This window comes from Onychostoma macrolepis, chromosome 18 (genome assembly GCF_012432095.1).
Source record: "Onychostoma macrolepis isolate SWU-2019 chromosome 18, ASM1243209v1, whole genome shotgun sequence".
NCBI classification, from domain to species: domain Eukaryota; kingdom Metazoa; phylum Chordata; class Actinopteri; order Cypriniformes; family Cyprinidae; genus Onychostoma; species Onychostoma macrolepis.
In genome coordinates, this window is record NC_081172.1 from 2,381,903 (window position 1) to 2,407,892 (window position 25,990).

At 36.4% G+C, this 25,990-nt stretch overlaps 1 protein-coding gene across 2 annotated transcripts in view; it reads left to right on the forward strand.

Annotated features, from left to right (window-relative positions):
- Positions 1-25,164, forward strand: part of LOC131524255 (transcription initiation factor TFIID subunit 4) — a 106,544-nt gene extending 81,380 nt beyond the window's left edge. For both annotated transcript variants that reach the window (XM_058751199.1, XM_058751200.1), the window contains one exon: positions 21,893-25,164. In XM_058751199.1, the coding sequence (XP_058607182.1) occupies positions 21,893-22,066 (174 nt within the window). In that variant the 3' untranslated portion in view covers positions 22,067-25,164. The remainder of the gene's footprint in view (positions 1-21,892) is intronic.
- Positions 25,165-25,990: the final 826 nt, after the last annotated feature.

Sequence of the window (25,990 nt, forward strand, 5' to 3'; positions counted from 1 at the left end):
CCCAAGAGGGATCGGCGAGGAGTTGAAAGCGCTATACATCACATAGGAAAAGGTCGTTTAGTGCCACAGTTTCCCCTCTGGTCCTGTAGAGCGGTGTGGCAACTGGCCTACGGAAAAGTCTGGACAATAGTCCTCTGTATCCCGCCTGGAGCGGTGCCAGTTTGGATGGGTCAGCTACATCAAGTTTAATAAGATATTTTGCGTCTTGCGTCTTGCATTATGCCAAGATGAAAAACCACGCAATAGGAAGGTTGAGAGATTCAAGAGATGACATTTCTCTCTTCTTGGGTCTTTTTGGTTCCACAAAGAGCATTTAACATCCATGGAATCTTTCCAATGCATGAAAGGTTCTGTACAGTGGAAAAAGGTTCTTTAGATTATCAATATGTAAAAAACGTCGGGGGGGGACCCCCCCAAAAAAAGGTACTTCTATGGCATTTCTGTAAAAAACCTTTTGTAACCTTTATTTTTAGGAGTGTAAATTAAAATAGAAATCTCAGGCTATAAATGGGTAGTTGACGTATCGATGTGTCCTATGGTGTGACGGACAAATAAAAATAAATAAATAAATCAAACCTCTAAAATTGAAGATAACCCTCTCTCATGCTATTTGTAACTCTAAGAATGAAGATACATTTTTCTCATGTTATTTGTGTTATATATATGCATAAGCACAAATGTGAATATCTTCATGAATATCTCCATATTTATGTAAAATATGGGATTCTCCATGTTGCTGCCAGTGAAACTTTGCTCTAAAAAATGGTTAAATATACAGTTTTGACAACAAAGTTGAGCCTGAGGGGAGGTACAGATACTCATCTTAAAGAAATTAATTACCTCCCTTGTTAATCTAGATATAATTAAGTTTCTGAAGAATGAATTTCACTGCAGTTTTGCCATGGAGACACTACAGCAACCAGAGCCAAAACTAGAATCTGCTGGTCAGGGATGATGGGATATCCTGCTGATACATTCCCTCTGCCGTCCCACGCTTGTCTGGGAATACATCATCTATCCCGCTATGAACCAGAGATTAGCATTAACACAAGGTGGGTGCGAACGAAACCTGCCAGGAACATGTCCGGGACACATTTCACCCCGAAATCAAAAGAAAAAGAATTTATATTTTACACTAACTTTATGTTTTAGAAGTATGCTAGCTTGGACTGAATTAACTTGTTCAATTCTATATATATTCAGATTTTTCCATTAATGTAATGTAAATGTAATTCATTGCTGTGATCGTTACTCCAGTCTTCAGTGTCACATGATCCCTCAGAAATCATTCTAATACGCTGCTCAAGAAACATTTCTGATTATTATCAATGATGAAACCAGCTGTGCTGCCAAATATTTTTGTGGAAGCCGTGATACACTTTGTTTTTCAGAATTCTTTGATGAATAGGAAGCTAAAAAAGCATTTATTTGAAATAGTAATATTTTGTAACGTTATAAATGTCTTTACTGTCACTTTTGATTAATTTAGTGCATGCTTGCTGATTTTTTCTCACTTAAAATAATTAATATTATAGGGATCCCAAACAGTAGTGTATATCAGTGCAACAAAGAATTTTACAATTTGGCATTTATTTGTAAATCACTTGTTTTTCATTGTGACATTTTTATTTTTTTCATAACAATAAATCACATCCCTCCCAACCATACTTAATACTGTAATTCAAATTACTGTATATACAAAATATATTATTAAGGTGGTGAAATATTTATACATCATTAAAGTATTTGTAGTATTGGCTTTTTACAATCATTAATATTGTTAATAATGAATATTATTTAAATAAGAAATCTGATTAGAACATTTAATTGCAGTTTTTTACAGTAATAAAGTAAAAAAAATATTACAGTAATGAGAATCAGCATGGACAATAATGAGAATTACTAACAGAACCAACTCTGAAGTAAAGCATCCATATGCATTACAGTAATGAGATTGTAAAGGGGAAAAGTATTTAACTGAATTGAGAAAAAAAAAAACATAATGCATTTTAATGGTGCTAAAATTGGCTTGCTTTTCTTAATGTCTTATATTGTGTGGTGAAACCTGACCTAGACATGTTTTGGAGAGATTCTGGACGTCTGTTTCAGTCGTTTGTGTTTAACGGCGGTTGTTTGTACGGTGCACTAGAGGCCATTGAGTCTTTTGAAGCGAATATGACTGGAATCTGAATCCAGTCGGGTGTAATTCACCCCAGGATCTACTTTCCATCATCCTTCGGAAATGTATTTAGAGTCTGCGCTTTCTCGCGTCTGTGAAATTAGCCGCGGTCTCGTTGAGCTCTGCTACATTGTGACATTACTGCAAAACACTTTTGTGTTGCTATCTATTAAAGAATGTTGTTTCTTTTTGATTTTATTATTTGTGTCAGCTACGTTCTGCTGGTGGAAAGGTTGATGCCTGAGGACACGAGCAAGTGAAAATGCTGGAATGATCTTTCATTAAAGGCTGCCAGTGGAAGAGGAAATCTGAGATGGAAAGAGACGTTAAAACGTATGGCGTCGACAAAAGACAACTGCCCACATAAACACGCCAACCTGCTTCCTCGTGCACTGATTTCATTCACATTTCTTTTCTATAAAGCCACGCAGGCGTGCGTAAAAACACATGTAGCAAAATCCCTGAGAAGTATTTTAAAAAAGCGAATAGATTTTATAATCAAACGACTTGCTGCTGGGGAACCAAAGTCATCTTTACACCTTTCTCCTGCAAATCATCATCACTTATTTATTTTTGGCAAGAGCTCAGCACGGACGAAACGATTTTGGAAGTGACTTTTAATTTGACGGGCCTTCGGTCGCTGCGTTCAGGGAAGGCTTGATTAAAAAGAGGAGCACCATATTGTTTGCAGATGGAGGCGCTTCAGGAGGAGTTGTAATTGAATTTCTGCGTGGAGATGGCAGGCCAACCTCAGCACCTGTCTAGCACCTACGACCGGACTGAAAAACAGTGACTGAAAAAGACATTCAGCAAATGAATTGGGAATGAAATGTTAGGATGATGCGATACAATATCTTTTGACAGTCGCTCGTGTTGCATGACCTCATCAGCAAAAATAGAAGCAGAGCTGAATTTTCAGCATCATTACTCCAGTCTTCATTGTCACGTGATCCTTCAGAAATCACTCTAATATGCTGATTTGCTGCTCAAGGTTTATTTGATAGTCCACTTTAGACATTCTAACTATAAGTAACTTTGCAACTGCATGTCAACTAATTCTCATTCATTTGCTACTACATGGCTCTCAGAGTAGACTGTTAGGTTAGGTTTAGGGTTAGTAGAATAAGTATGTTGTATGTTGTGGACCCATCAAAATAAAGTGTTAGAAGATGTTAAGCAGACCATCTGGTTGACTGATGGTTGACATGTAGTTGCAAAGTTACTTACTGTTAGTAGAACGTGGACTATCAAAATAGTGTTACCGAGCTCAACAAACATTTTTGATTATTATCAATGCTGAAAACTTATGGAAGCCCACTTCTGTCACGGAATAATTTTTTTTTTTTTTAATTCTCAGAATTGTGAGATTAGGTTTGCAAGCTATAAACTTTAAGTTTACATCTCACAATTGACCTATCGGTAAGCCCCGCCCCCCTTAGTTACTGTTGCTCCCTCGGACAAACAAACGGAGTTGCTCACTGTCTTTCAATGACAGCTACAGTGTGAAAACCTTGTCCCATGATGTTTTTGCACAATTTTGGACACAGAAGGCAACCAAATGGGAATTAAATATTCCATGGAGGGACTTATAAAATATTTAAAAATAAATACGGTGGGTAACTCGAAGCGAGGGTTTACAGATCACAATGCAAGCGGGGGAAGTCTCATATTACGGTCGGTCATCACGATAGCGGATGACAACATGCAGGATCAACACTGTTCATGTATCGCAGGGTACGATTAAATGAATGTATATTTAACCAGTTTAATTTGGAGAGGCACTGAAATGTCGACCTTTGTTTGTGTGTTTTTGACCTACACTGTATAAGACAGGAGAACAGTCCGCTATTTAAGTTTGGTATGTTAGCATGGACTCACTAACTTTAACGTTAGCTAGTTTTAGCCAGAGATACCTTGCTAAAGAACAAGATAACATTAACGTCTGCTTGAGCAGATGAAAACTGTAACTTAATGAGTGTATGACAACCAGAAAATGAACATTTTTGTCTTCATTTGTACTGGGGTTTGAATACTTAGGGACATTTTGCTCTGTTTTGTTTGGATTCAGGAAATGTAATAAAATAAATTATATTGCCCATCCTCCCAGGATACCTAGAATCAGTGTTACAAGTACCCCAGGCACATCGTTTTTTCCATTTTTGAAGCATAAACCCCATAAAACCGATGCAAGCTTTGGATCTTCCAATGTTTCTCTATGCGCTGAAACCTAAAGATGTCCGAGTTCCGCTCCCCGTGCAACTGACACTCGACTGCCATTGGCTAGTCTGCGTTCAAGGGGAGGGGCTTACCGATAGGTCATTTCTGAGTATTTGTGTTCACCAGAGAATAAAAAAAACTTTTCAGAATCAGAATTTTGAGTTCATATTTTGCTCAATTCTGACTTTTAGAATCACAAGCTCAAACCAGAATTGCAAGCAAATGGTGAGAAAAAAAGTCAGAATTACGAGTTTACGTCTCACAATTCTGTGTTTTTGCATCCGCCGTGTAATAAAAATAATAATTGCAACCTTTTATCTCACAATTCTGCCTTTTTTCCTCAGAATTGCAAGAACAAAATTGTGAGATGTATCCTGTGGCAGAAACTTCGTGTTTTTATGGAAACTGCAATGCATTTTTCTGAGTGATTGAAAAAGACATTCAGAAATTCTGCTTTTCTGGGAATGTAGGAATGTTAAGATGTCTTGACAATCACTTATGTTGCATGACCTCATCGGCTGTAATACGGCTCAAACAGACGTTTGAACGCAATAATGAATCATAAAATATCCACGACACGTGCATGCATGTGGGAATCGCCCTGATCCGGGTAGTTCGTTTGAGTTTCCCTGTGAAATCCTGGCACAGTGTAATTAGGTCAGTCGTTTAGTGCATTAATGAGGGTTAATTGCGCGGCGTTTGATCTGTGCTCTCCGCCACACATGAGCCGGGCTTCCATTCCTCTAGTATAAATGTCCATTCATACGCTTCTTTTCCTGTTTAACACAGCACCGGTGATCCGTGCGGATATCACCACAAATCCATTGCTGTGTTTTTAATAAAACACACTTGATGTGTCCAGCTCGCCTCCAAAAGTAGCGTCTGAAACAACAAATCTCCAGTAATCTCCTCCAGCGTTCCCGCTTCCGACGAGCATATGGTGTGTAGATTGTGTTTTGATGCGACGTGTTTTTCACAGACGTATTTTGTTTTGCGTGCATGTTTGGGTGGAAAAACATGGCGCGGCTAAAATTAGCCGAAGAGAAGGGCTGGAGTGAATAAACAAGCCAATCCATTAGCGTGGACGGGTTATTGGCTTATTTCGCCTCTTCTGAGGGCGGCCCATTAAAAGTGGTAATGTGTGCCCGCAGCTCTGCCCGAGGGACTGGAGGAGGCCAGGGAGGAATATTTCACATGCATCAGGCGCCTGAATTAAATAGACCAATGTTCCCTAAAAAGACTGAAGTACATCTCTTTCTGATGTGCGTCTCGGGCAAAAAAAATTCATTGATCTTAGAATGTCCCTTGGCAATTATAAAATATTAAATCCAAGTCACACTTTTTGGCTCAGCTTAATTCCTCCTCTCTCTCTCTCTCTCTCTCTCTCTCCATCTCTCTCGCTCTCCCGCTGTTCGTTGCTTCCTCCATTTGATCAATTTTAAAAGTTTGCAATGTTTTCTAATGGAAAGAATCCCAGTAGTGCTGCATAAATTGTTGGCGCATTTGCACCCAGTTCAGAAAAAAGATCTCGATTAAATGAATAGTTCATCTAAAAAAAAAAAAAATCTGAACATTTACTGACCCTCAGGAAATCCAAGATGTAGTGAGTTTGTTTCTTCATCAGATTTGAAGAAATTTAACATTCAATCACTTGCTCACCAAATGATCCTCAGCAGTGAATGGGTGCCGTCAGAATGAGAGTCCAAACATCTGATAAAAACTTCACAATAATCCACACCACTCCAGTCCATCAATTAACATCTTGAGAAGCCAAAAGCTGTGTGTTTGTAAGAAACAAATCCATCATTAAGATGTTTTTAACTTCAAACTGTTGCTTCTGGCCAAAAGATGAGTCCATAATAACGTTTCCTCCATTGAAAAAGTCCATCTCCTGTTGTCTTTCACATCATAATCAACCCACATATTTGTTTAGAGCTGTTTTGGCTTGTAAACGGTGCTTGATCTGAGCAGATTTCTCTCTTGATTCAGACCAGATTACTTTTTCACTGGAGGAAGCATTATTGTAGATTTTGGACTCTAGAAGCAATGGTTTAAAGTTAAAATGCCTTTATAATGTATTTGTTTCTCAAAAACACACAACATTTCACTTCTCAAGATGTTAACTGATGGACTGTAGTGGTGTGGATTATTGTGATGTTTTTATCAGATGTTTGGACTCTCATTCTGACGGTACCCATTCACTCCAGAGCATCCATTGCTGAGACACTGATGCAATGCTACATTTCTCCAAATCTGATGAAGAAACAAACTCATCTACATATTGGATGGCCTGAGGATCAGCAAATGTTTTGTTCTTGGCTGAAACTATTCCTTTAATACGTACTTGTGCGTTTTATCATTATTGGCAGCATATGTCACAAAATTTAGTTTGAGATGCTAAATGTCATTAGGGCGATTAACCTCACGCCTGCCTCTTCCCGTGTCCTCTGAGACACCAGAGCCGTCCGTGGCTAATTGGCCAAATAATTAAATTTAACCGTGATCTTAATAAATATATTCAGCCAGCTGTTTGACGGGCCGCACAGTTCATTAGAGCCGGTGTGTGTTTGTGATTCGGGTAATTAAGATTTAGAATCGATCATTGAATGCATAATGCAGGAGTCAGTAATCCGTGCACAGGGACTCCTGCCTTTCCTCGTATCCGGCTGCTAAGAGCCCGTTTACCTCACGGCCTGCTGAGGGATTTTATTTAGCGAGCCTAATTAACTCTCAGATTTCGCCATGTTTTCTTTTTCCTCGCTGCCTTTTTTTTTTTGGCTAAACAATACATCGTTTTGAAGTTTACTCAATTAACTTGGGTCGTGCATTCATAGGTTTTTGTATATAAATTTATAGTCTAATTAATATGCACGTGAACATGTTAAATGTGTTTGGCTTGTTCAGAACTGCTGTTGTAAATCTACAAATGAATGAATTCAAATAAGCATGTCAAATTGCTTGTTTTTGTTTCTTTATGTGTGTGTATGTGTGTGACGCTGACTGAAACCTGCAGATGGTAATTATAAAGCGCGCTACGCCATCAAACCGGCATTCAAGCGTTCTTATTTTCCGCACCAGCCCAAATCACAGTTGCTCGTGCTCAAGTTCTGCTTTCTACATCTGTCATATTGCTGTCTGATGAATCCAGACATGTATTTTTTAACAATCCATAAATTATGTATTCCGAGCCGTAATGAACACAGTTGAGTGATACTCTCTGTGATCTCGCTCTGAAGGAGATCTGATATTTTCCTCACTGCAGTCTCAGACTGTTCATTACTGTTCAGGTCGGTGTGATGGAGGGACTGCGTTTGAATGCGTGTAAGCACTGGGGATGCACCTATTTATTTCATTAAATTCTGCCTCAAACTGATATGATAAATATTTGTATGTAAAAGCTGATAAATCCGATAAATGGATTTTTATACAGATGATTCTTCTTTTGTAAAAGCGTCTTCTAAATGCATAAATGTAAATATAGACTTTCGATAAACTAAAAACATTAATCTTAGGCTACAAGTGTTTTAAAGCTATAGTGTTCCAGTTATAAAACAAAATTACGAGAATAATGTCTGTATTCAAACAGGTTTTTTGACCACTCCCCCTGTGTGCTATTGGTCAGTCAGACTGATAGTCCCGCCCCCAAAACTCATGTTATTGGTCGGGTCCATGTTGCTGTGATTGGGATGCTTAAACAAACATATTGACAGATGATTTATAGTTTGTCTGCATTTAAACGGTGATGGAAAAAGAATAGGAAAATTATACAACAAAAAGGACACTTTATTTCTTAAAACTCAATATAAGGATATTTTAGTTAGGATGCACTAAGTAATACATCATATTAAATGCGCTCCTAAATAGTACTTCTTGTTTTTATGCATAGTGCTGTTAAAGGTTTAAGTCTATGCTTTCATTTACTGTATGCTTTGCATTTAAATTAGTTTTAACTCGCCTTAAATACCCAGAAACAAGTATCCACAATTAAATATGCATAAACAAACAATTTTGTAACAATATCATGCATGCCTAGTAAATAGTCTACATGCCATCATACGCATATGCTCATAATTACACGGCATTGATTGTGTATGAACACACCTACATGATTGACATGTCTCTTATGGGTGGTCTGGGCACAAGCAGCTACGCTGGCTCGTGTTACTCTGTGTATCCGACCTGATTCATTGCTTTTCTCTCTGGGCACACAATCATGTTTTATTCCTGCTATTTGTGTTTTATTGCAGCACAATCTGTCTAAACTTTTATTTTTTGTATGATTTCATGTGTATATTCACGTATTAGTTCTTTTCAGTGTGTGTGTGTGTTTGTGATGTGAAGCTGTTTGGATATCAGACGACGCTCTAGGTGTTTTCCCACAATGCCGATGGGCTTCCCCCGCCCAACCTCCCGCCTCAGGTACAGGAAGATTTCAGCACTTCCTCCTGCAAACTTGTGCAATTATCACTGGAAGAGTGTAGATTTAAACCGAGTCAATATGTAGATAAGGTTTGCACATACATACAAAGGAAGTCGAATTTGGTGCGTAAAGCGATGCGGGTACAAGGCGAGCCCGCCGGCCTTCTGTGATGAAACGGGCCTAGCTTTCAGCTTAGCAATGGATTTTGGTTTCAGATTGTTGCTTAACACTGTGTATATCTATGCAGAGACTTCATTTGGAATCAGACTTTTGCATCTTCATTGCACTCAGACTGTCAAATATTGTAAAAGAAACCATCTAAAGAAGTCCAATGTGAGAACTTTCCATGTAAGCGATAAAGACCCTTTCACAGACTCACACCAGAACGTCAAACATCATGCATCAGTTTGACCTCCACAAAAAGATTGTTTTCCTATTTATTAGTTGCATAGATATAAACTACTGGTCAAAAGTTTTTTCTCTTCTGCTTGCATTTATTTAATCAAAAATACAGTAAAAATTTAAAATATTATTACAATTTAAAATAACGTTTTCTTTGGGAATATATTGTAAAATGTAATTTATTTCTGTGATGCTATGCTGAATTTTCGGCATCATTACTTCAATGTCATATAATGCATCATTCACAAATGAAGTTATTTTTTCATTCTTACTTACCCCAAACTTTGGTAGTGTATTCTGATTTCCACAAAAATATGAAGCAGCTCTCTCAATATGTAATTTTTTTCAACATTGATAGTAATCAGAAATGTTTCTTGAGCAGCAAATCAGCATATTGTGACACTGAAGACTGGAGTAATGATGCTGAAAATTCAGCTTTGATCACAGCAACAAATTACATTTTACAATATATTCACATAGAAAACAGTTCTTTTAAATTGTAATAATTTGTCACATTTTTACCATATTTTTGATCTAATGAATACAGCCTTGGTGAGCAGAAGAGACTAAATGGCATTCATTTGCATTCAATTATTCTGTTAAATGGAACAATGCATATGATTTTTGTCATGCAAATTTCCTACAAATGGGGTCAAAGTTGCACTTTAGGCGCTGCATTACGGACTTGACCTGCACACAACACACCACCGGCGACTCTATAGAGTTCAGTGCATTGGGAAACATCAATGTGAGTCGTATAAAAGGGCCTTAAGAGTCTTTATTCTTTTCTGGGACACAATCATATTAAACATGACTGTTATTGCATCAACAGAAGTTTGAGAAGCCCGACGACCTGAAGAATCCAGACTTTGTCCCAGTAGGTACACAAACCTACTTGAATAGTCATGGGACTCATGGAGGGCGAACGCTTTGGCTCTTCTGAAGCTTTTTTAAACCTTCATGATCTCTCTGTGGTGTGTGTGCATGCTTTATGCATTCGGAGTGAGATGTTTTGCGTCTTTGTCGAGCTTCTTGAGGATTTGACAGCTCTGGGTCGATCGTCGTCTTGATGTAGGGGCCTCGGTCGCCACATCAGCTTTAAAAGAAAGTTTGATTCTCCGCGAACAGTCTCCCCCGCGTTCACTTTCAAAAATAGCTCTTCCATGCAGCGCTGTTCCGTAACGACCCTATTAGAGATGTTTTCCTTCTGTCAGGTCACCCTTTGTGCCTCGTCGGAGGTTCTTAGGTTAAAATGTATTCTTGTCAAGCGTCGTAGTTCTAGTTTCACAAAGACATCAAAAAGTGGCGTTTGGGAACCTCCTGCGACGTGTGGCACAAAGGCTTTCGCAATTATCTCTAGCTCCACCTACGATTTCCAAATCCAAATGAAATTTTAAAACAGCCTCAGAAACGACTCCCCACCACGGTGTTTAAAACGTGAGGTTGACAAAACCAACAAGGCCTCATTAGCGGGATCTTCTGAGGATGAGCGTTTAGACTTGATACTCATTACGCCGACTTCCCGTTCAAACTCTAATTGGGTTCGTTTTATATGTGAAACGCTTTGAATTTTTAATGCGCCACTTTTTAAAGTTCCACAGTGACGCTCGTTGGGACGAATCGGCTGAAGTCTCGTTTTAATGGTCTGTGAGTTTTTGTACGTTGAGTCAGAGGAGATCAGGGTCAACGCGGTGGAAAATAGCACGATTCGCTCACATGTGTTTGGGTCGTGCTCCCCTGTTTATCTTCACGCAACCCTGTCGGCTGAGCGGTTCTGCTCAGAAGAGTTTGTTTCTAGACAACTGCTCTGTTTATGGGAACAAATAGTCAGCGTGCATTGCATTACAGCCGGTTCTGAGAGGAACAGGCTTTCTGATCTCCCCCCGCAAAGAACTTCCAGTTAATTATAGTTCCTGCTCGATTTCACTGCTCTCAAAACTCACATTTTCTAGAAAAATAATGACTGCTAATTAGCCCTTTTGTTCGGCGTCTAGCGAGTTTGTTTCTCTCAGGCTCCGAAAGCTGAAGTTTCCTTGCAAGGAAAGTTTTGTTTGCCAGCAAAGTTTCCGGGCGTTTAGCTCACTGACCCTTTCGGAGAGGTAGAAACCCGCTTTCATCTCGAACCTGCGGCCGCTCCGACTCGAGGCGTTCGCGATCGCAGCTTCGTCTACTAATTAGAAAATTCCCGACCTCCAGCGAGATGTTTTAATTATGTGTTGTGTCAACGAGTTTGCGATGCTCGACTCGAGTGGGTGAGCAGACGAACCTGCATGTCTCTCTCTCTCTCTCTCTGCTGTCCGTCGTGCATGACCTCCTCATCGCCATGTTTGTTTTCACATGCTTAAGTAGCCAAACAAGATGCCGTTTGTGTGGGTGTGAAGCGAAACGTCTGTCTGTGAGTCAGAGGCGCGCGAGGCAGGAAAGGGTTAAGGAGCGAGTGAGAGGGGATGCTGAGAGCGCGGCTGCTGCAGAACATAGCCGTGTTCGTGCGAAGGCAAGTCATTTCCCGAAACACTGCAGACACTGCGCCTCGGGCGCTCTGAAACCTTTGGAGACCAAAATGGCTTGCAGGAGTTAGAAGTAATAAGGTGTTTTTTTTTTTCGCCTTCTTTCTCCTTGACTGAAATTCTGCAGTTGCTATGCATCGCCATGGAGCTCGCCGGCCGTGTTTCTCCTTGTGTTTTATGTCAAGCATTAAGATGCTTACCGGCCCGCCATTTTTGAGATTTGTTGCTCTTTAGTTGGGCCTTGAATTGCAGTTGTTTGTTTTGAATGTAATTCTGCCATTTTTCATCAAGATCATACCAGCACAACTCTCTCTCTCCCTGTTTCTCTGTTCTAGTATTTATGCTACACAAAATCTAATGCAGCAACATAAATGAGCGACTTAGCATGTGATATTACAGCTTTTTCATGATGTCTAATGAAATGCACATTCAACCTGTTTTTTTGTTGTTGTTTTTTTTTTGGACCATGAGGGTAATACTGTATAGCATATTATTACCTTGGTGCTTTTTCCTTCCAATAGTTCACTTTAAATGGCCCTGTGGTGTGAAAAATTATTTTTTAAGTATAAATATATATTGTCTCTCAACTGATATGAGCTTATAAAATCTGCATGCATAATACATTATAACATTTTGTAGTTAATAAAAACACACTTATATATATTCCATTTTACAACTGCAGTACTATTTTGTAAGAGACTGAACGACACAGATTAGCATTTTCATAGTTTGTAACATTTACATGAACCTCCATAAAAAATTTTAATGAAATGAAACAAAATAAAACAATTTTAAGAGTACCATGGAATTACCTTGTACTATTTTAATTCTATTTCCCTTCACTGGATAATTTTAATTTTAAATAGTCCTGTGGTGCAACAAATAAATTTTTCAGTATAAATACAATCTCTCTCTAATCTAGTTAATATAGATCATAAAAGCTGCATGCATAATAATTACACTTATTTAAAAATGTATAAAACATTTTTCTTTATTTAATAAGATTTATAAATTATAAAAATAATTTGATATATAAATTCTATAATAATAATAACAATTCTTTAATAATATAATTTTATATTAGTGAAATTAATATTACTATTTATATCACATTTATATATATATATATATATATATACACATTCATTTTTAAATGAATTATTAATTTAAATAATATTATTTTTATATTGCATTTATATGTATTATATGTCAAATGTATTTACATTTTTAATTACATATTTCTTTCTCTCTCTAGTGAAGGGACTGCAATTATCATTTTCATAGTTTACCATGTCCACTATTTTACAAGCTTCATCAGAGACCAAAACAATAAAAGGAATCAAGCAGATTCATCCAGCAAATCAGTAATCTGAATCTTGTGAAGGCGTGTAAACCACACACATAACAGCGGTTCTCTCAAGCCTCTCTGACCCTTTGATTAGCAGAAAGCTGAAAAACAAAGCCGTCCTCATCCTTTTCTCCTGCCTTTGTTAATCTTGGCTGCCGTGGTGCGGTTCAAAGCGAGGGCTGCGCTTATAATCCGCGCAATATACATCTGTGAATTATTATTGTAATTCTTTATACGTTTATTGGAGCTGAATAAACTCCACATCAAATACATCACTCGGGCGATGTCGAAAACGCCTCGGGCCAATCACTCGACATCTGCTAACTCTTTCAAAATGTCCTCATCGGCCTTTTCTCCTGGCGAAGGAGGAGGAGAGGAAAAGTGAGAGGGAGTTTCTGGTCTTAATTAATGGCCGTTGCCGGTGTGGAGCGAGAGCGAGAGGCTTCGGGCCCCGCGGCGAGGCTGGTGCTCCGCTCTGAGCGGAGGTAGACATGTGGGAAAGCTTTGGCTCTTGGCTCGGCCTCAGTCGCTCTGACATGATGGGAGGGCCTCTCCTCTCCCACACTCCTGACGACAGCGAGAGCGAGAGAACGCTGAGGTCCTAATGGAAAAGCACCAGTCATCGTGTCTGAAGTCATTCTCAGACTCTGAATGAGTGAACATTAGTGTTCGTCTGGTTTATCCCGCCTATGAAAGTTAAATACATGCTTAGGTCACTTTTCATGTCAAAATAAGTAAGCAATATTTTGCATAAAAACATGATGCCTGCTTTAGAACAATTTACCCTTTTGCTTTATGCAGCATTTTTCTTTATAATGAAAAATAGTAAAGAGAATTTGGGGAAAACAATTATAATTGTCATGAAAATAAAACCACAATGCAAAATATCCTTTGCTTGAGAAATCTCTCTCTCTCTCTCTCTCTAATATATATATATATATATGTGTGTGTGTGTGTGTGTGTGTGTGTAGGGGTGTATATATACTGTATATATATATATATATATATATGTATAGTGTGTATATGTATATATGTATATATATATATATATATATATATATGTAATTATTTACTTATTTATTTGGTCTGCTTAATTTTAGAAAATGTGTGGAAATTTATTTTGTAATATTGTACTATATATATATATATATATATATATATATATTCAATATGTGTATGTATGTATATTTGTAATTTCTTCCCAAATTATCATTTCTATATATGTATAAATTTGGATTTTGGAATTTGGCTAGGAAATTTACTTATTTATTATGAAAATAATATCACAATGCATAATACCATTTTTTTCATATTACGTTTTTATATGTCGGTGAAATTATTGCAGAAAACAATATTTTATAAATATAGAATTTTTTTTAAACAACTGACTTATTATTTTTCTCACGCTCTCTCTCTATATATATTACAGTACATATAATTTTTTAAATAATTTATTTATTCCCTCTCTCTCTCTCGCTTTTTATTTTAGGAATTATGTGGAAATTTATTGTTGTAATATTGTACCATTTTATCTTCTTCCCCAATTCTCATGTCTATATATGTATAGTAAAGAGTCTGAGAATTTCGGAAGAAAATGTAGGGAACTGTCATGAAAATAATATCACAATGCAATTTTTTTTTTATTTTGGGTTGAAACAGATTCTTGAATTTACCCATAAAATAAGTGAAATTATAGCAGATATCCTTAAATATTTAATTTTAAAAAATACTTTACGTATTAATGTATAATGTACTTTATAGATTATATAATTTTTTTAAATAATTGACTTATTTATTCTCTTGCTCTCTCTCCCTGGTCAAACTCATTTCAGTCGACCCCTGAACAGCTCATTGTCTCACTGTCAGATTTCATCAGTTTGCTTTTTCGGTCTTTAACGGCACTTCCATCTGCGTTTCTCTCTGATTCCATCCACCGCTTCATATTCAGCCGTCTTCTGTTGGTGTGTTTGCTGAGATAGCAGTATTGGTAATGTGTGTGTGTGTGTGTCTGGCAAAGTGGACCATTAACCTGTAGCCCTGAGGTGAAACCGCAGCCAAGTCCAATATTGGCTCCAGCATCAAGGGCTCGTGCTTCACGCCACTCAAAAACACTCAGAGAAAGACGCTGATCAGCAGAAAGCAGCTGAAGATGGACTCAATGCAAATTCAACCAGCTACCTTCAGCTTTCTGCCAGCCGTGAAACAATTAGAGAGTCCGAGGCGGCACGAGCGGAAAACATACATTATTAACCCAAAGTAAATTTAGCAAAGTGGGAGCTGATCTGGCTCCGTCCGTGAGCTTCACGCAGAGGGAAAGCGATTCCTTGGCACGAGATGAAGTAGTTACACAGTCTGTGATCGGTTTACAAATAAAAGTGCCAACCTGTTATCAGTTTGATCTTGAGTCTAGAAACGACATGCTCTGAATACTGGAGGGAGGAATAGAAACGTAAAAAGCTCACAAGCAGAACTGAGAGGCCAAATGAGTTTGCTAGATGTCCAACTGAGGCTGCGTACGGTCAGAAGGTCAGAAGTTCATAGACAGCAGACAGTAAGACAAAACCCTAAAGTCTTTCCAGCCTTTTGAACTTTTCATTTACTTTCATTAATTGCATTTATTGGTTTAGAAATAAATCCTCAAGATGTCTTTGGATTATTAAAAGATGTCATATTGAGTTTCTCTCAACAGATTTAAGTCTAATATTTTTCTTTTTTAAATTTAAATTTAATTTCTATTTTTTATTCTATTTAATATTTATTTTTTATTTGGTGATTTCAAATCCTCTATATGTATTTGAGTTGTTATTGTAAGCTGTCACATTGTGTATCTCAACAGATTTAAATCTAACAATTTTTATTTATTTATTTATAAGATTTAGAGATTTTTTTTATCTAGAATAAATATTTAAAATATATTTCAGTTATTATAAGACGTCATATTGAGCTTCTCAAGATTTAAATCCAATAACTTGTTGTTTTTTATTTTATTTTATTTTGGGTTACTGTAAGACATCATATTAAGTCTCTTAACACATTTAAATTTACAGTAATGTTTTTTTATTAATTCATTTTATTTTATTATTTATACGATTTAAGGATTTAGTTTATTTTAGATGTATAGTTGTTGTTATAAGACGTCATATTGAGTCTCTCAGCAGATTTAAATCTTTATTATTTTTATTTTATGTTTATTTAATTTTTTATTTTAATTTTTATGAATCATTCGGAACTTAACTCATTGTGTCCTTGATGACTGATTGATTGATTGACGTAGAATCAATTGACAAACTAGATTTGGTCACACTTTATATTAGGTGGCCTTAACTACTATGTACTTACATCAAAAAATTTGTACAATGTACTTATTGTGTTCATATTGTATTGCAAAAAAAAAGATTACTGCTATTGAGGAGGGATATGGGTAAGGTTAGGGACAGGTTTGGTGGTCTGGGTAGGTTTAAGGGTGGGTTAACAGTGTAATTATAAATGTAATTACACAAATTAATTACAGATGCAATTACATATTGGTATTTCAAGTACAATGTAAAAACATGTATGTACACAATAAGTGCATTGTACCAAATTATTAATTTAAATGTAAGTACATAGTAGTTAAGGCCACCTAATATAAAGTGGGACCCTAGATTTTAATATGGTTTGGTCATACCATCCTCTAAACTACATGTCATGAAAATCATGTGGTTCTTTTATTATTTTTTTTATTTAAAAAATAGATCTTGATTCCCATTCCCAGATCATTATGAGCTAAAATCAGATTTAGCAGTGTAATGAATCAGTTTCATGTATCTGAGCACACATATTGTGTAAATGAGGTCTGATTCACTCGTTACTGGTCAGTGTCAGTGTGTGTGTGTGTGTGTGTTGTTGCCGCTGGCGGATTGTCATGAGCGTTGTGTTGGTGAGGAGGCTGCAGGCTCGTCTCTCTCCGCTCCAAACACGTGCACGCAGTCAGAAATTGTCTGAAAAGATGTATGGAGGTATCCGTGTGCTAGCTGTCGGATGGATATGTCATATGACATTACGCCCGCCAGCGGCTCGGCGCTGATAAAATGACAGATGCTGTTTTTTGCCTCACGGATTTTTGCCTTCCCACAAATCTTTTCTTCTCCGCTTCCCTCAGCTCCACGCTGACCTTCGCCAAATCCACGTCTCGTCGACTGATTCGACAATCCCCAAATGCAAATCAGCAGTTGTTCGGTGTGTTTGGCTCGTGTGAATCAGCTGAGTGTGTGAGTGTGTGTGTGTGTTTATGTACTTGTTAACGTGAGGTTACGAGATGCACCGATCTCCATGGAAACAGACATCAACAGGGTTGTGTTTGGGTTACTGGCGTTGGCTGCAGGACTCGTACAGTGGGAGGAAAGACGTGAGCGCCGGTGGAGAACTGACCTTTCTGCCTGTGTTTGGATCACTTACTCTTCCTCCGTGTGGCCCTGCAGGCGCCGGAGCCAATCAGTGTTCCTGAGGCCAGAAAACACTCAAGGGCCACAAACTTTCAGCAGTGACAAGCGCATTCAAATGAATCCTGTAAATTATTATTCTGTGTGTGTATTAATATTCAGCAATATTATCAGTTTGACAGCACTGGTACTGTCGGATGAGAACAAAACTTGAACTGAATTGATCTGAATAATGACACTATTGCCTTCTATGGAGCTGCTTGATAGTTGAATCTGATTCATTTCATGATTGATGAATTTTGTAGCATCGACACTGTTATTGAGCTGAACTGAATCAACACTTGAGCTGAATAATGGCACTATTGTCTTCTGTAGAGCTGCTTTATAGTTAAATCAAATGAGTTAATTTCATAATTGATTACGTTTACACAGTTACTGAACTGAGCTGAATCAAATCTACACTAAACTGAATTGAGCTGAAGTCGTCATCTATAGAGCTGCTTTATAGTTGATTTATTTAATAATTGACGGATTTTGCAACATCGACAGTTATTGAATCAAAACTAAACTGAACCGAGCTGAATTATGACGCTGTTTCTTCTGTAGAGCTGTTTTATAGTTAAATCAGATTTAGTTTTATAATTAAGTTTTCACAGTTATTGAACTGAACTGAATCGAATCAACGCTAAACTGAATTGAGCTGAATATTGACACTATTGCCTTTTGTAGAGCTGCTTTATAGCTGAATTGTTTCAAAATATATTAACATTAAAGTTATTGAACTGAATTGTATTGTAAGCTGCTTTGGTTAAAAGCGTCTGCTAAGTGAGTAAATGTAAATGTGAACTGAACTGAGCTGAATAATGACACTATTGTCATCTGTAGCGTTTCTTATAACTGAATCGTTTCAGAATCGATGAACTTTATGCAGTTGTTGAACTGAACTGAATCAACACTGAACTGTATTGAGCTGAATATCTGCACTGCTGTCTTCTGTAGAGCAGCTTTATAGTTCGATTGAGTTCATAACTTCATAATTAATGAACTGATGATTCAGTTTCGTTCAATAATAGTGCAAAGTTCATTGAATTATGAAACAAGCAGCTATACGCAGCTCTGTGGAAGACAATAGTGTCATTATTCAGCTCAATTTAGTTCAAAGTTGATTCAGTGTCATTGAACTAATGACACCGTCTTTTTTTAGAGCTGATTTACAGCTAAAATTTCATAACTGATGATCTTAGCAACATTAAAACTGTAATTTTGTTTATGTAAAGCTGCTTTGAAACAGTCTGTATTGTAAATCATCGTGACTTGGCTTGTATGAATACAGGAGTCACTCCTGAACCCAGTATTTTTGAGCAAAATATTAACAAGATCAAACATGACCAACTGCTCCCATATAGTAAAATACAATACAACTTTTTAATCAACAAATTTAATTTAATCAAAAAATAAACATGTATATACAATTCAGTTATGAGTACAAATAGTACAAATTGTTGGCAAAGGCTGTTTTCACTAACTCTGTGCACTGTTGCTCAGATGTTTTACCTTCTATTCATCTATTAATATTTGGACTGGCTTATTTGGAGAAGCTGTTTGTTACCATTTATGCTTGGTCCAAACAGAATCTACTGCTATTTATATGGTTTATTCTGTACTTTTTGTATTTACACAGTGTAAATAACTTCCACCTTTTTTTGCACTGGTGTAAATAGCCTCTGCATTACATAATCTAATAAATAAACCTTTTTTTATGTCATGTGATCAAATCTCAGGTCAACATATTTTTTTAAATAAATCAAATAGGCATTTACAACGTTGCTATTGTTAACTAAACCTAAAATTAAAACTTAAAAAAAAATAATAATAATATAATGAACGGAACTGAGCTGGACGATGACTTCACTGAATCAACGATGAACTGACTTTAACTGAAAATTGAGTGTTTACTGTTGTCCTTTTGCATTATTACACACTATTTTTCCTATTTAATACCGTAAAGCTGCTTTGACACAATCTGTACTGTTAAAAGCGTTATATACTGTAAATAAATCTGAAGTAAGATTTGATGAAAAACCTGGAAAACAACTTTAATATTAGAAATGTTAAAGTGCTAAAATTACTGAAACTAAAATTGAAAACTACATTAATGCTAAATAGAAATAAAAAAGATCTCAAAGTAATACAAATTACAAGGGCACATAACAATATTGCAAAAAACTAAAATGAAAACATAAATGCTAACTTAAAATATATATAAAAAAACTAGAATATGTAAATAATACTAAACTAACACATGGCATTTGGCTGCATTTTATTTTCAGATTTTTTGTTGATTTGATTAACTTTAATTTTCAGTGAGTGGCACAATCCTTTAGACTTTCGTACTTTTTCCTGATCATTTTTAAGGGACAAAACATGTAGCTTGAAATCATCTTGTAATTGATCCCAATTCAAAAATATCTTTCTTTCTTCATGCACATTGTCTTCCTTTGTCTCTGTTTTTCTTTCGCTCATCTCTGAAACACATGCCTGCACGTGAATATTGAGCACACAAACGCGCCAGAGGCCCGTCAGCGTGTCCAGGTAGATGGATGCGTTTGATTGGTCCAGGCTGTGATTGGCATTAATTGCCATGGCAGAAGGCATGCCAGCCTTTCACATGAGGTCAACTCTGATTGGCCTGATGAGACCAGATCCTTCTTCTGGAGGTCCCGGGCCCCGAGGGCGTCCTGCACACTGCCTGTCCTGAATTCACCCCACCTCAGCACACTACACCCGTCAGATCGGCCGACGGCTCGCTGGAGACGAGAGCGAAGCAGCCACCCTGCGCTGGGTGGCGTATATATGAAGAGTTTGAGCTTGGGTTAACGCGCTGTACGAGTCAGCTGCTTTCCATTAGGCCTGCGTGTCTCGCTGTTGTGTTTACCGAGTGCAATCAGTCTAATTGTGCGACGTCTGTTGGAGAGCGAGACTTCATTTCCGGTCTTATTTCGCGCGGTTGTTTGTGTTGTGTGGATTCTACCATCCCATATTTCTCTGTTACTCATGAAAGACGGAGTCTGACTCAGCGTGTAAGAATCTGTGTGTTTATTTGACTTCTGCTTCAGTTTATGCTCCAAAGAAGCAGACGAACAGAATGTGAGCAGAAGAATAAGCCCGTTTGAGATAAAGCGAGTATCTCAGAGTAATCCACTAGTATTTAAGCAGCGCTGGGTTGGAACTGATTACATGTAATCTGAACTATGTAATCAGGTTCCAGAAATGAAGTACTTGTAGATCATATTAGATTTTTCGTAATCTGTCTATACAGTTATGTTTTTATTGATTACATGATTGCATATTATTCACTCAATAGCAATAAATTATTCATAATTCCTCTTTTTCATCTTTTGAATGTCTAAAATAGCCTGCCGCTTATATACACTCAGAAATTGAATACGAATATGGGAAAGTCTTAGTATTTGGCTTTGCTTTACTGACAGCAGCACTGAAGAAGAACGAAACCTGATGATCATGTTCTCCAGCATGATCTGCAATGATCCGAAAGAGCACCTTGAGCTTCAGTGGAAGCAGGAAAGAGTCACATGATCAGTGACACTCATCTGATGTAATGAAGTCTTGATGAATGAATATTGAAATCAGTTGTTCCCTTAAAAACAGCCATTTAAAATCAGTGACTGTGCACAACCTGAAAATACAGAATAAAGGAATTTTAAAAGTGTGATTTCTAGATCTGGAAAAGTTATGGAAATTAATAACATTTCAAATGCTTAAAAGGTTCTATGCCATAGAAGAACCTTTTTTGGGACCACAAAGAACCATTCAGTCAAAGGTTCTTTAAAGAACCATCTCTTTCTTAGCTTTTTATAATCTGAAGAACCTTCTTTCGCCACAAAGAACCTTTTGTGAAACAGAAAGGTGAAAGGTTCTTTATGGAGCCATTTAGACAAAAAGTGTAGTGTAGTCATGTAAATTTATTGTAATAATGTAAATCATGATGGACATTCAGTGATTAGAATATTGGAATTTAAATATTTATAATTATTTAATTTAATTGAACTATTTACTATATTCTAGTTTTTTAAAATGAAAAGTTTAACAATGAGCAGCGTTGTCATCTTTGGGGGCCTTCAAATATGGTCAGCATCACATTTAATGTAAAAAATGTATCTGAGAAAGTTTGATATTAAACATTTTTTCATTCCATTCTGAACCATATAAATCAATTCAGTATGTTAAAATGGATTGTTTTATCTGATGTTTCCGTGTTATGAATTTCTTTTTGTTAGAATGTCAAACTTGGAAGCATTTGTGAACTGAGTCTTCCATGCACTTCAAATCAGTTCTGTGCTCTGTTTGCTTAATAAGAGAATTGTGTTTTGTCGTCAGGTGTCGGGGGGTTCGGCAGGTTCTCCGGGCGGATCGTCGGCCCCGTCCAGCTCGTCGCGGCAGTATAACCGCCAGAGAATAACACGCGTCAACCTCAGGGACTTCATCTTCTACATGGAGCAGGAGAGAGAGACCAGCAGATCTCTCTTACTGTACCGCGCTCTCCTGAAGTAGCCAACTGTCCACACTACAGAGGAATCAGCAGCCAAACCACCCGAGCAGACGTTCACCCAACGACCGACTTCCTTCTCAGCCCTGCGACGTGCCTTCAGCCCCGCCTCTGTGTCTGTGACCTCGTGATGTCAGCGTTGCTTTTGATAGAAAAGCTTTGAAAAAAAGAAAAAAAATGAAGATGTACTTCACGTTTCCTGTTTTCTCCTCAACGTTATTAGGTAAACTGTATTTATGATAGTGGATTTTAATGGCTGTTTCTCCGGCTTTGCGCCAAGAAGCGTTTTTCATTTGTTTGTTTGTGAATGAATGAATCTGACACTGCAAATATCACTTTCTTCACCAGTATTTTTGTTTGTTTTCCAGTAAAACAAAATCCACAAAATAAGATGAATTTACACAGATATACATAAACTGTAAGTTAAAAATATTTGTGTGGCCCAAATTAAGAATTAATTCTCTCGTTTTATTAATTCGTTCCCTTTTTTTCGTTAAATTGTGACCACAGTTTACTATTTGTTGCCTTCATTGTAGTAAATCATGCCCATATTGCCCATATTCTTTTTACTCAATTTGAAGGAAAACTAGGGAATGAATTAATATGATTTTCTAAACTGAGGGAACAAATAAGTACAATGGCAACAATTCATTAAAATGAGGGAACTAACTGGTGCAAATTGGCAATGATTTAGTAAAACAAGAAAAGAAATTAGTACAAATTTGCCACAATTTACTAAAACAAGGAAATTGGTACAAATTTGCAACGATTTACTAAAACGATGGAATGAATTTGAATAAATTTGCCATGATTTACTAAAACAAAGAACTGAATTAGTAAAAATGTGCCACAATTTACTAAAACGAGGGAACAAATTACTACAAATTTGCCACAATTTACTAAAACAATGGAATGAATTAGTGCAAATTTGCCACAATTGACTAAAATAAGGGAAGAAATTGGTACAAATTGGTGAAGATTTACTAAAACAAGGAAACGAGTCATACGAAACAAATTTGCCATGATTTACCAAAAAGGAGGAAACAAATTAGTAGAAATTTGTCACGAGAATGAATTAATATAAATTTGCCACGATTGACTAAAACCATAGAAGAACTCAGGACATATTTGCCATGATTTACTAAAACAATGGAACGAATTCATACAAACTTTCCACAATTTACTAAAAGGAGGGAAATAAATTAGTAAAAATTCACCACAATTTGCTAAAATGAGAGAACAAATTGATACAAAACTGCAATGATTTACTAAAACGAGGAAACAAATTAGTGCAACGTGGCCACATAGAATATATCTTGAATTAAGTATATTTTCTCAAATTAGCATTTTTTTGGTGTATTTTTTAAAATAAGCTTCACTACATATTATTTATTTGTACTTTTAACAAGAATATCATAATATTTGATGCATTTTTGCTCTTTTTAGTATAATATATTTCAATATTTTGAAATTCCTGATGAAGTAAGTGTTTTTCGCAGTGCAGATGTCATTCTGTTGTATATTCAACACGGAGCGCTTACAGTGACGATCTTTGAGATGAAACGCCTTGAAGTGATCAGTGTACTTTCTGTTAAAGAATTGCGTCGTTCTCTAAACCTTATGCAGACTTTCCCAAACATCATCATCATCATCTTCATCATCATCAGTGTCCAGCCAATCACAGTATTAAAACCCCATGAAAAGTTGACTAAAAACTCTTTTTCGAAACTTTTATCAGCGAGACTTTAATGTAAATAGACTTTTTGACGAGTATTGTTTTTAACAGCATGTATAAATGATTTCCAGATGAAAATAACGTTTTAAACTCGGAACGAAGCGTTCCTTCTAAATCGATCATGAAGCTTGTGTCCGTCATTGTGATTCGTGCAGCTTTAATATGTGTCCACGAGGAGCACGAATCACGTGTTTCCCGAAATCAGGCCAGCAGATCTGAGCTATAGCAATACAACCACACCAACACATCGTCTGAACGTTAAAACCAACGTTTGACTTCTGATTGTGATGCTTTTCCCAATCAAACACCATATTCAATCAGAAAAGGTGAGACTTTCCAACCAATCCCAAGATTTGTTCATTCCAACCGGAATGCAGCAGCAGGTTATGAAGACAAGCATTTTAATTTAGGATCACACGCACTGATGAATCAATCACATTAACACTAGGAACATGTGTTATGAAAGTATTAGCGATTTAGTTTGATTTCATGTTTTCACCTGGACTGTAAAACTGGATTTCACTGCCCTCGACTGTGTTTCAAACCGATTCTACCTGTTTTAAACTCAGTATTATCAGTTCATTCTCCTATTTGTGTGCCGATACTTTCAGCTATTTTAAGTTATTGATGTCAGTCCTTCATTTATCGTACATAAGCTCAATTAAGAGGAAGAACTCGAATCCTGGTAAGCATTTATTTTGGCGAGGGTTCGCCGTACATGATGTCAGGAGAGGTCAAGTTCTGCGACCTTTCTTCATTCTGAGTCCGATCAGAAACGAATCCTCTCGCTCTTCTATGCACCATGAATCCCGTTGCTTTGCGGTTTTGTGTTTGTGTGTGAAACTGAACGCACGTGGAAGGTTTTAGTTTGGTTTCTCTGTCTTCAGTGTTTCTGACGTCCAGCTGAAATCAGCCGTGTGTCCGTCTGGGTTTGTAAAACTCTAAAAGGGAAACTTCATTTTCTACCTATTTATATTTTCTCATTCGCATCCACGTTTGCCACTTTTCAGGCAATACGCTTCATTCTCCGACAGTCCCATTTGAAACAAGCACAAATGTATTTGTTGGGTTGTTTAAACCGACTTTATTAATCTTCTGTTTTTGCGCTGGAGGCTCTTTCTATGACTTACGCTTTGTAGCCAAAATATTATTAGGACTCTCTTCATATTGTATTACTGACGTGCACAGCTGGAATTTAATGTTTCGATCAACGGCTAATTTGTATATATTGTTTACAAGACCTTGTGTTTATTAGAACTATCTTATTTTTGGTAAATTCTGTACATATCCTGAAATATTTCTGTTTGTGTGAACATACTTCTGTATTTGTACCTATTTTGTAAAGGAATAAATAAGCTGTTTACTAAACTTCAAAATGTTGTTTACATATGTGTGGTTCACCATTTCATAACTGTGGTTTTAGAAATTATATGTACAGTGTAATCTCTCTCCATATATATATATATATACAGTAGTCTAGTATAAGTGGATCAAAAAAGTTAATCAAAGTTATCCTAAGACAAGAACAGGTATTGTTTTGGTTTTAGGACAACTTTGATGAAAGGTTTTGATCCACTTCAAATGTTGACTACTATATATATATATAAAATTTATAAATATAGGGGAGTCAGAATTTAATTTTAATTTTAATAGAATTTAATTTTAATTTTAATAGAATTTTATTTTATTTTTACATTAGTTTAAACAATTTATCATTTGAAAAGTTTTTTTTTTTTTTTCATAGAAAGTAATGGCAACAGTGATATATTAATTTAAATATATTTAGTTATATTAGTTATATAATATATGTAGTATAACTTTAATATAAAATACAATGTATATATAGTTTATAACAATTTAATAACAGTTTTATATATATATATCGATTATATTTATATAAAATTGAAAAATATAGGCAAGTCATAATTGTATTTATTGACAGGGTTGTTGTTTATATGGAAGTGGATGAAAAGCACAAACAAATGTCAGGTGAATATTACGCCTTTTTTATTATAGCAAATATGCAAGTAAATAAAAAAGAAGTCACTGTAAATAAACACATGCCCTTTAATACCACAGTCTAATTATTAATACATTAAATAATGACAATTTTCACCTTGGTAGACATTTTGAAATGTTGAGGATCTTCTTTTGTCATTTGTATGTATGTACATATCATATTGCTTTGCTCATG